The 12,161-nt window shown below is 45.5% G+C and overlaps 1 protein-coding gene across 1 annotated transcript in view; it reads right to left on the reverse strand.

The window, feature by feature from the left end:
• Window positions 1–1,088: 1,088 nt before the first annotated feature.
• The window catches only part of Nhsl2 (NHS-like 2), a 283,200-nt gene continuing 272,127 nt past the window's right edge, over window positions 1,089–12,161 (reverse strand). Inside the window, exons 4-8 of the mRNA XM_013035946.1 lie at window positions 11,923–12,115; window positions 9,162–9,293; window positions 5,452–7,779; window positions 2,601–2,733; window positions 1,089–1,817 (exon numbers count right to left, since the gene is read on the reverse strand). Of these exons, the coding sequence (XP_012891400.1) occupies window positions 1,493–1,817; window positions 2,601–2,733; window positions 5,452–7,779; window positions 9,162–9,293; window positions 11,923–12,115 (3,111 nt within the window). The 3' untranslated portion in view covers window positions 1,089–1,492. The remainder of the gene's footprint in view (window positions 1,818–2,600; window positions 2,734–5,451; window positions 7,780–9,161; window positions 9,294–11,922; window positions 12,116–12,161) is intronic.

Consider the following 12,161-nt stretch of genomic DNA (forward strand, 5'->3'; position numbering starts at 1 on the left):
CCCCGCCCCGCACAGCCTCCCCCTTCCTTCCCCGCCCAGGAACTTGACCAATCTGTTGGGTCAAGGAACATTCTTTGTGAAGTAGGCTACAATATTGTTTAATTTTCCTTTTGACCTCTTGGGACTCATATAACATATTCCCAACACTGATTAGCAGGTTTTCTTTGTTCAATGCTTCATCTGTCTTTCCCCAACTCTCCCCCATTGCAGAAATCAGGGTTATGGAAATCAGATGAACCATTGTTCTTGCTCTGCTTAGAAAACTGACAAGAGTAGTTAGCGCCTGTTAGAGTTGGAGGGGAAGGAATCACAATGATTATTTTTGGAACTCTTTCAGCATTCCATTTCCCCAAGTTCTTACATTCTCCTCCAATATGGTTAACTGAAAGTTGGTCAACTAGCAGCACATAAATGGCAAAAAGTAGCCCTTTTTGTGTTATGGGCTATTGTAATTTGTAAGGCTGCCTTTTAGACTTGGGTAGAACTTTTTAGTTTATAAGCTCTTGATTTTTGGAACAGAGTCAGATGATTTCCTTTTATCTGAATTGAATATGTGGGGTAAGATGCACTTACTTTCTATCCTCCTTGAGCTTTTGTTGATGCTGATCGTTCACCTAAGTACCTCCTGTAATGAATCCTATATGCAAATGAAATGCGTTCTTGGAGTGCAGCATGAGCTGGGCACAGATCCTGGATGTCCACGATGTCAGACACTTGAAGGACCTCAAGGAGCATTTGTGAGTTATCTTGGTTAGATCAGAGTGAACAAATTCCTGGTGCAAATGCTAAGCTTGGTTCATCCAAAGCCACCCAGTCAGGCTCTTTCCTAGCTAATGGTGGGGTGGGGGAATTTAAAAGTTTATTGAGACTCATCACCCTGATCTCCGCATAGACAATCAAACTGAAAAAGGCATGAAGTTTCAGGACAGACTCACATTCATATTTTGCACCACAAAAGCCATCCAATCAACCTCATGCCAAAATAAGAGCACACTTGTGAAACTCTCACTAGAAGAGAGCCACACTGTGTTTGAGGAGGCTTAGGTGTCTTTCTATGACCCTACACAAGAGAGTGGATAATTGGAAATGATGCCTTCTCCCACCTGCCCCTGTTGGGCAGGCTCTAGTCTGCGCCCCCATCGTGCTTCTCAGGGATAGGACTCAAGGGACAGAGCAGCCAGGACATTGACTAAAAAGGGGCACACACACCCTCAAGTCAGGATTTCTTCTTAGTTCAAAGCACTGGGGGAAAATAAGGAACTCCCTAGTCAATCATGACAAGGGTGTAAGAATGGGAATGCAGAATGTCTGAAGACTTTTCAAGTGCTTGATGATCTCAGCTCTAGTTGAATGGGCCTCTCTGCCATCCAGAGTGTGAGTTAATGTAAAAGAAATGTAGGCTATTTTGTTATGCTTGTGGTTTCTTTCTAAACTCATTTCTCTTCCCCCTTCTGTACTCAAGCCTAGTAAGCCCTGCTCTTGAAGCTGAGGCTTATGTACTGGGGTTGTCGGTGGTTTCATAGTCTTTTGAAAACTGAGCAATGATTCGTCGAGCCAGTGGGTTAGTGGTCTTCAACAGCTCAGCAGCTGAGGGGCGGGACCTGGGAGTTGCTTTACTTCCCTTCTTCTGGAGCAAGGCCTTGAAATCATCATTTCTGCCAGCATCTAGGCTGGTGCTGCCACTTGGTCCTGAGGCAATGGAAGAAGACTCACTGATGGGAGAATCGGCTGTGTTTTTCACTGGTGAGTGGGAGCTTGGCCTGCTGCCTGCAAAACCCTCTCCAGGCTCCTTCCAGCCAAGCAGCTTTCTTTTGGACCTAAATAAGAGACGATCTGGTCTGAATAAATTCTGGGAACAAATATTTAGCAATGCTTTGCACAACTCCTTGCCTAAGGATGTGTTTGAATACATGCACACGATAGTCTTGCAAGCATACTATTGATCAGCTTTCTTTTACCATTAGGTCCCCAGTTTCTTCATTGTACCCCTCTTCTGCCTTTCAATGCCCACAGCTGGAGTCATTTGACTAGTGCCTGCAAGGTGAGTCCTACCAAGCTTCTGGGACCAGGCCAAATGTATGGAGTTGAGGCTAAAGGCTTAGATTAGGGGTTAATCCTGTTCTGAACTGGTGTTCCAGCTCTAATAACTGGGCTCTTAGATCAAGGTTCTTTGTCATTGATCCCCTACCTAGTACCCCTGTGCTTCATTTGCTCCCCCTTTGCCTAAGTCCCTGCTTTGGCTTGCTGCCCAGTGCCCCACATTACTTCTTGAGATTTTTGTGCTACTAGGAATTCTGTAAAGGGTTAAATGTCTCTGACTGCAGACAGAACTGTGAGAGCAGATGGAGCCACAATAGGCCAAGCAGTTGCTAGGAGACAAGGGGCCTCTCTCAGCACCTGGTCCTCCCTCTTCTCCCCTCCTCCACTTTACCCAAAGACGTCAGTGAATTTGAGATGTGAGGCCCCAGACAGGGCTCACATACGTGGATATTTGGGCTCCAGTTGCAATTCTAATGGCTGCTTAGAGATAGCAGTTTTTCTTTAGGTAGAAACAGGAAACGCAATTGCAATTAGAACCAAGAACAAAAAATAGTCCAGACCTGTGTATCACAGTAAACAAATCTTCAGTTGTGCGTGAAGCCACAAACACGTCATCCTCTTCCTCCACAATCCATTCAGCTGTTTTATCACTGATTAAACTTTTCTCTTCAGTGTTTGGTTTCACCGTACTCCCTAGGCATAAAAACCAGAAGGCGTGACTTTGACCACAACAGATATGGCAAAGCACATCCATTTTCATGTTAGTTCATTTGCTGTTTAAAGCATCTCTGGAAAGGTAGCAGAGAGAGGATTTTTAATGTCTCCATTTTAAAAAGAGAAACATGAAGTTCTTTTTATTTTATTTTTTTGGGTCTGGTTGTGGGGCCTGAACTCTGGGCCTGGGCGCTGTCCCTCAGCTCTTCAGCTCAAGGCTAGCGCTCTACCACTTGAGCCACAGCGTCACTTCTGGCTTTTTTCTTTTTGCTTATGTGGTGCTGAGGAATCGAACCCAGGGCCTCAGGCAAGCAAGGCAAGTGGTCTACCACTGAGCCACCTTCCCAGCCCCAGAAACATGAAGTTCTGAAAGTTAATAATTTGCCCTCAGTGGAGTGGGGGGGGGGAGAGGAGGGAGGAGAGACAGAGAGATTGGTCAGTCATTCTCTCCAACAGGTGACATGAGCATGTGCTGTTTTTTTTTTATTTGTATATTTGTTTGCTTGATGCTGGAGATGGAATCCAGGGCCTTACCCATGCTAGAAAGCTCTCTCACTGAGCCACACCACAGTCCCTTATTTCATTGTAATATACCATCTTAAAAAAATTACAGGACCACATGCTGGTGGCTCACATCTGTAATTCTAGCTACTTAAGAGGCTGAGGATTTTCATTCAAAGTCGGCCCAGGCAGGAAAGTGGGAGAGACTTTTAGCTCTAATTAAGCTCCAAAAAGCAAGAAATGAAGCTGTGGCTCAAGTGTAAGAACAGCAACAAGCTCTGAGTTCAAGCCCCAGGATGGGCACAAAAAACCACAGAGCTGAGGGTGGGTATCAACAGAAGAAGGTTAACAAGAATGAATATTGTCCAAGTCATTTATTTGCATATAATAACACAGAACAATGAAACATGTTGAAATTTTTTTAGGAAGGAAGGGAGAAGGGAGAATGATAGAGGTGGTGAAGTTGATGTATACATGACTAGAAATGTCACAACTAAACTCCCTCTGTGCACCTAAATGCTGATACAAAACTTTAATTTAAAAAAATGCCCAAGATAATAAAAAATATCACTGAGCTGAAAGCAATTTAAAGTACTGACTCTCCCATAGCAGGTGAGAGAGGAACTTTTCTGAATCTCAGAGGGAGCCCGTGGAGTCTTAGAAAGCATATTCTAAAATAACTTGTGGCTTTGATGTGGTTGCTTGTTTTAGTTACAGTTATTAACTTATACTAAGAGTCCAGATGAGCTTAAAGAAGGCCAGGAACCGCCAGAAGATGCTCATGACTGTAATCCCTGCTACTCAGAAGCAGACAGAGATGGGAAGAACTGTGAGTCAAGATCACCCTGAGCAAAAAATTAATGAACTCTTATATCAATTAATAAACTGGGGGTTGTAGGTACACCTATGATTTAGCCTCACTATGCTTGAGGCCCTAGGTAGGAGAATGAATCACTGGTCTAAGTCTGGCCCCAGGCAAAAAAATGACTAAAACCTAAAGGGCTAGGGGTTTGACTCAAGTGGTTGAGAGCCTGCCTAGCATGTGCAAAACCCCAAGTTTCAAACCTCAGTATCACCAACCAACAAACCAACAAACAAAAGAAAAAATGTCATGAGATTTTAATGTTCAATGTAAAAATTTCAAAAAGGAAGAGAAACATGGATGGGTCTTGAGAACATTAAGTAAAATAAGCTAGTCACACCAAAGAAAGACTGAATCCACTTATCAGAGGTACACAGTTATCAAACTTACAGACTCCAGAGTAGAATAGTAGCTAGCATCCATTAGGAGGAGGAAAGGTATAGCACAGGAGTATGGAATTTGAGTTTTGCAAGATGAAATGTGAGTGTATATAAACAGGAATGGACTGCATGCTTAAACTTGTTACAGGATTATAATTAAAACATCATCACAAAAAGAGAGAACAGTGAGGCACCGGTGGTTCATGCCTTTAATCTTAGCTACTCAGGTGGCTGAGATCTGGGAATCAAGATTCCAAGCCAGTGTAGGCAGGAAAGTCTGTGAGACTCTTTATCTCCAATTAACCACTAAAAAACTGGAAACAGAGCCATGGCCCAAGTGGTAGATTGACAGCCTTGATCAGTAAAGCTAAGGGACAGTGTTTAGGTTCTGTGTTAAAGCCTCAGTACCAGTACAAAAAGGAGACTAGCCTAGTCTTATGGGTTCAGGAAGAATTAGCCTCACACCATCTAAAGAAGTGAACTTCCTTTCCTCTGGAAGGCTCCAGGAAAGGATGGATGCCTTCCCATCTGCCATGACACCGGAACATGTTCTGGGAGGGTACTGAGTCAGGCATCAAACTGAATTTATTGCCCCTAATAAAAAAAACTATTGTGTGGTGAGGAGGTGTCTTAGGGCAGGGAATGCACACCAGTTTGAGTAGATGGGATCCTGAAATTCTAGGATGCTAAGGCCTAGCTTGATTTAATCACCTAGCACTTGAACCAAGGCTTGGCATTGGACACCTGGGTGTCCCAGGTAAGTCCTGATGCCAAGGGCAGTAAGGGTGACCTGTGGTTCCTGTTCAGAGTAACTCATATCCTCAAAAATACCCCTATTTTTTGGTCATGGATGAGGATGACTATTTTGAAATAACTGCTACTGTTACTGGCCTTCTACTCTCATGCTCATCCCTCCTGAGATTATAAGAAAAAGGTGGCAGCCAGTTTACTAACCTGAAGAGTGTGGCTCTTGCCCCCTGTCAGCCTGAAGAGTTGAAATCACCCTTTTACCAGGAGATGGAGGGTCATTGCGAGTGGGGGGATGCTTGCCTTCTTCCTCTAGGGTGATGATGGGGCTTAGAGGCAGCCTTGTTTCTACCACATAGGTCTCTAGCTGAGCTCCAGGAGAGGTGAGAGGCAGATACAGCACACTGGGCTTTTTTGGTACTGGAGGTGGGATCTTGCTGGTCTTTTTCTCAGCTTCTTCCTGGCTCTGGAGGCTTATTCTTTGAGGCAATGCTCTCCCTTTGGGGCTATCATCCTCCATACTTGCCCGGGGAGGCTGTTGTGTTCCTGAGAAGAAAGCACCAGAGGAACTGGCAAAAGGCGTGAAAGCAAGAGAAGAGAGGACAGTTGACTCCCCTGGGCTTCGTCCATCGGGGAAGCTGGAGGACTTTGGTTTCCTCAACACTGTGTAGCTGTCTTGAGAGAGCGGTCTCACATGTTGAATAGAACTCTTAGGGGTCATAGCCAAAGTTGGTGAAGCTAGTGGGTGTTCCTCGGGGACTGATGGCGGCTTGTGGATCAAGCTTGGAGGCCTTCGGGCCAGAGGGGGCTTCTCAGCTACAGGAGGTTTCACTTTTCTCTCAGGCAACATGAAGACTTCTTCGGCTCCAGGTTCCTCTGGATAGTCTGGGATCTCAGTGTCATCTTCTGGCTCAGATTTGCTGACTGACCTCAGGCGAATGGAACGAAGGTCAGACTGAGTAACCATGGGCATGATGGGCTGGTTGGGGCTAGTTTTCTGGGCCAATTTGGCTCCAAAGTTGGTATCAGAGTGATGACGGCTCACCTTGGTTTTACTGCGAATGGAGATACTCATCCCGGATAGATCCAGGCTGGTCGGAGAGGTCAGTGGTAGGTCAAATGACAGGCGTGACTTGGAAATTTTCTCCATTGGTGATGTTGGAGGCAGTGATGACTTCCTCTCGGGTACCACTGGACGTACTCGAACACTGCTGCTTGGAGGGGGTAAGTGGCCCAAAGTCAAGGACATAGAGACTGTGGGTGTAGGTGTCTCTGATTGACTGGAATAGCCACTGGAGGGTGACATCAGTCCTGTAGGCCTTCCTGGAGAGGATACCTCCCTAGCCTCCACCTCAATGGAGAGTTGGGAAGGTGTTGTGGCTCTGGAGGTGGAAGGTGAGGCAAGAGACTCAGAGCTGCCCTGAACTTGAGTGCACTCGATGACTGTGGTGCCAGTGGCAGTGCTAGAGCTAGACAAGGATTGATAGGTGTCACCAGACTTCCAGTCAGTAAGATACCAGGGGTGGGAGAAATGAGTACCTTCTGGATCTTTGAGGGTTGGAACCGCTGGGTGACCCTGAGCATCTGGGTGGAGTGAGTGAGGATGTCCTTGATTTTCTAAGGACAGGCAAAGGCTCCTGGGTCTCTGGTCCTTGGGCAATGCTGTCCCACCTTCTGGTAAGAGGATGGGCTCATCTTTGACCAGAGAGACACTGCGCATTGGTGGGCAAGGCTTCTTTTTGGCCTTCTTGAGTGAGATGCTTTTGGACCTCTGTCTTCTGTGCCGGGCCTCTTGCTCGGCATTAAGTGACATGATGTTATCAGCACTGTTACTGCCTTCTGAGATTGTGCTGGCATACGGTAGGGCACAAGCCTCGCTGGTCTTGTGCTCTTCATCATAGCTCCCTACTGTGGTACCTGAGTCTGTGGGCACAGACAGTGATCGCTCCCGGAATCTATTGGCTCCACCTGGGCCTGTCTCTAGCCTCAAAGTACCACTGGTCAGAAGGCCAATCTTGGGAGGTCTTCCTAGTGTTTGTCTTCGTTGAGTAGGATGCTCTGAGTATTTGGTTACCCCACTGCATCCTGCCGGGTTATCATGAGTGACAAAGAGAGTAGCAGCCTCCTTAGGAACCAGAGGTTGGAGGGTGTTCACCCAAGAATTCCCCAGGGAAGGAGCTTTTCCATTTTCATTGACTTGGTTACTCTGGTTGTTGGCACTTGGAGTCATATAAGTGAAAGTATCTCCCTTCCTAGAAGGGGAGAACGTTGATTCTGTGGGTCCATTGCAAGAACTGGGGACACTATATACCATCCCCATGCTCTCCATGCTGGGAAGATCTGGATCTCCACGTACTTGGTGAGAGTCCCCGGACTGACTGGAAGGATTTCTCAGTCCTGGTGAAGTCAAATTTGGAAATCGTGCTTCTTGCCCAATGGTAACTATTCCATGAATCCCTGGTGGGGCAGAGTGGCTGGGCCTGGCATCCGAGGTGGCAGAGAGGGTCACACTGTCTGCAGGGCTGTTGCTGTGACCTGAAAGAGGAGGGAAAACATAAGAGCATTATGGAGAAGCAGCAAACGATACTCCCCCAACAGCTGTTTTGAGATAGCAGCAGTTACTTTTTTTTTTTTTTTTTGCAAAGAAGCATTTGCCAATAGCTTTGTCAGATTTCCTTCGTTCTTCCTTCTACAAATGAGTATGCTAGGAGACTTGGTCTTTTGCCCACCACTACATAATGAGTCACAGAGTGCCCTTGGATTGGCCAGATAGCTGCCAAAGTCTTTGTAGCTTTGATGATTTCTTTCAGAGTACAAGTGCTATGTGAGACTACCTTGGATTTCCCCGTCTGCTCTCCCTCAAGCTCTTTGAACCATTATAGACATCAGCATACATCAATCCTGGTGACAAACTGATTAAGATCTTGTAATCCCAGCAGTGAACCAGGAGTCCATTATAATTGAACACTAAGTGCCCAGCTGAGATTCTGGAATCTGTTACTCTTAATCTTCAAAATATACCTACCAATGTGATGACACCATTCAGATGATCTTAAGTTCAAGAACCTTTCTGATATACACAAGACTATTCTATCATTATTATTATTGCTGCTATGATTACTATCTTTGTGATGATAATTTAGACTAACAACTACCATTGATAGAACAACAACTATATCTCAGGCACAGACTCTACAACAGCTCTGAATCTTCACCAAGACTCTCCTGGGTCGATATGATCCTCACAAGATGTAGATGGCGAAGCTGGGGCTCACAGACTATATAACTTGGTCAAGGCCTTATAAAGAGACCAGGACGGGGGCAGGGGGAGGATGGGATGGGAAGGGAAAACAAAGGAGGAGGCTACAATGCTTGATAAGAAATGTACTCATTATCTTGCCCATGTAATTGTAACCCCTCTGTACGGTGTTTTCACAATAAAAAAAATAAAGAGACCAGGGCTCATACCAATTTTTCTCTTGTCTGAGTATTTCCTTCTTTCTTTTCAGTGATGGGGATAGAATCTAGGCCCTCATATATGCTCAGCAAATGTTTTACCACTAAGTCACACCCACCCCCAGCCCTGATCTATGCTTTTTGGACAGCAATGGTCTGTTAAGATGGTATTTTTAGTCATGATCCCTTTCCTTATCTATGTGCATAAATTTGGCATGTGTGGTTATATTACATTTACAATGGAAGACCATCATGTGATGACTTTATTACCCTACTCTCCATACTTAGTTGCTGAACTTGACCTTGGTTGTCCTTCACCTCACTGGCTTTCTCAGGACATTCAAAGCCCCTTTCTTCTGAATTACTCTTGTTCCTCATCTTCATAATGTTACTAAGTGGCAGGACTAGTTGAACAGTTGAGGGGAAGGGTCTGGGAAAGGGATCAGCCGCGTTGGGGTCACCTTGTTCTCGCTGGGAAAAGTTAGAGATTCCAATAATGGTCCGCCTCCGCCTCAGGGTGGACTTGGGGTTCACAGCTGTCTCTGTATTAAACAACGAGTGTCGCAAACTTGCATGTTTATCAAACTGCTGCCCTGTAGCCAAAATAAAGACACTTGGATGCATCCTGGTTTCTGCTTAAAGTATAGTGGAAACTGGCCTTAAGTAGAGAGAAGGGATGATGGCAGTAGCGTAAGCATGAATAGCATCAGTGTGGGTGGCACTTCTTCCCCATCCCTCCCAATTAGGTGCTGGGTATTCATGCTGGGTCTCAGAGGTACACCCAGGTCAGCTATAAGTTTTTAACCTTGGCTTAATATTGAAACTAACAGAAAGCTTTGAAACCCTTAAACCTGGATTCCATTCCAGAAGACTGAACTCTCTGGGAGTAGAGTCTAGATAGAAGTATTTTCTAAGAGTCTTCAGGTGATTATTCAGTTGTACAGCTAGAAGAGAAACATAAATACAAAGTAATAGGATGAGACTAGATTTACTTGTGTGTAATCTTTTCTCTTTTTCTTATTTTTGCATTGCTGGGGATGGAACATAGATAGGGCCTTGCTCTTGCCAGGCCAGTTCTCTTCAACTAAGCCACACCCTCAACCCTTGGTTTTCAGAGACAGAGTCTCACTATGTTACCATTGATGTATTATTTTGGTCAGTTGTGGGGCTTGAACTCAGGGCCTGGGTGCTCTCCCTGAGCATCTTGTGCTCAAGGCTAGTGTTCTACCACTTGAGCCACAGCACCACTTCTCAGGGTCTCACTATGTAGCCCAGGCTAGCCTCAAATTTTCAATCCTCTTGCTTCAGCCTCTCATGGGCTGAGATTGTAAGCTACAATGTCTAGTTTGGTTGTGATCTTTTCTCAGTAAAAAAAAAATCTTATAGGGGCTGGGTGCTGGTGGCCTGTCATCCTAGCTACTCAAGAGGCTGAGATCTGAGGGTTGTGGTTAAAAGCCAGCCTGAGCAGAAAGGTCTGTGAGACTCATAGCTCCAATTAACCACCAGAAAACTGAAGTGGTATTGTAGCTCAAAGTAGTAGAGCACTAGCCTTGAGCTGATGAGCTCAGGGACAGCGCCTAGACCCAGAGTTCAAGCCCTATAACCAACAAAAAATATCTTTATAGGGGCCAGGGGAAGCTTGGAGTCTCCAAGAAGTTGTCCCACTGACCTCCACACAAACACTTGGTCACTTCAACCCAAACTGGCTGCTTCATGGTGTGTGAGCCCTATCTCTCTTAAAAGTACTGGATTGGCCTTTGGCTCCTGAGAACTTGCTGGGACAGTGACAAGGTGAGGTGGGATATGGAGCCATCCAGATATGTGTCTCACCTCCTTGTCTCCCAATTAGCAGCTGGCTTGGCAGACCCTTCCTGTCCAGCTGCACTATTGCATGCCTTGCTCAAGTACTTAGTTCTTTGGATAAAACTCAGGAACAGCCTCATTGAGAGTAAGAGGTTTTTAGAAAATGAATTGCTTTGCAAGTCTCTTCTCTTATGACCTTACATTTCTTGGCATACTTCCCTAAGCTATGGGCTCTACTTCATCGCCTATCTTCTCATTTTTTCCAGATGAATAATAGCAGTGGATAGCCCCATATTCAGGGAACATCATCACAAATGCCAGAGCTGTTCTCCTTTACGTTGACCAACTTTTTTCAGCATTGCAAAGCCAGTGCTGGCTTGCAAGCTCCCTGTAGGTTCCTTTGGGTTAATGAAGTTTACATTTCATCAAGTCCCTCCTTGCCTCCTTCTCTGGGTCTGGGATCTGTTTATTAGCTTTTTTCCTCAAGGCTGGGTGCTTTACCACTTAAGCCACAGCCACAATTCCAGCTTTCTTGTAGTTGATTAGAAGTAAGTGTCTTACGGTCTTTCTTGCCAGGTTGTCTTTGAACCTTGATCCTTATATCTCAGTCTCCCAAGTAACTAAGATTACAGGCCTGAGACATTGGCTTTGGCAAGACCTTTTTTCTATTTGTTTTATAGGGCATGAAGTGGGGAGCAACAATGAATATGACAGAGGCTGGGAAGGTGGCTCAGTGGTAGAGCGCCTGCCTTGCATGCATGAGGCCCTGGGTTGGATTCCTCAGCACCACATAAGCAAAAAGAAAAAAAGCCAGAAGTGGCACTGTGGCTCAAGTGGTAGAGTGCTAGCCTTGAGCTGAAGAGCTGAGGGACAGCGCCCAGGCCCAGAGTTCAGGCCCCATGACTGGACCCCCCCCCACAAAAAAATGAATTGACATAGTGTTTCCCTAGAGTCATAGCCAGAAGGGTTACATACATTGTCTTCATATTATCCATATCCTTTAGTATGTTTGGTATTTTTGGCCTTCAAATCTTTCCCTTTCCTCCTCCTACTTCCTCTTTTTGTGTGTGAAAAACTTACCAAACAAACTGAAGAGGCCTACCTTTTTGGAAGAGTTAGTATCTAATGAAAAAACAAACTAAAGATAATCCACAAATTTTGTTTCCATATAAGCTTCTAAGGGCATTCAAGTTCCTAACATTGTGGAACATTCTGTTCCACAAGAATGAAGGAAGAGCAGCCAGAGCCCCCTCTTCTGCATTCCTTCATTCCCTGACAAGAGCCATGATTGTGACAGTGCAGGGTGAGCTGATAGCAAAGAGAATGGATCTCCCTCCCCAGCAGTTAGTGAAAGTACATTTGGAGAATGGGTTGTGGTGGCACAGAGAGAAGCAAATAGGTGATGCTAAGTAACTCTACCAGAAATGTTGATGGGCACAAGATCAGACTGAGTGGAGCAGGGCTGAGGCCACCACTTCCCTTCCAAGATTGGCAGAGGGAAGGGGCCATTCCAGGCAGTTTGCTTGTCGGCTGGAGAAAGGCTCAGGGGGTGCTCCAGGGCCCTCACACCCTGGATAGTAGTCTCATCCTCACTCAGCTGCCGATTTGTAGTCTGTTGGGAGAGAGGGTGATATTTGAAAGGGTGTGCTTCTGAAGTG

The sequence above is a fragment of the Dipodomys ordii genome, unplaced genomic scaffold, assembly GCF_000151885.1.
Source record: "Dipodomys ordii isolate 6190 unplaced genomic scaffold, Dord_2.0 Scaffold232, whole genome shotgun sequence".
NCBI classification, from domain to species: domain Eukaryota; kingdom Metazoa; phylum Chordata; class Mammalia; order Rodentia; family Heteromyidae; genus Dipodomys; species Dipodomys ordii.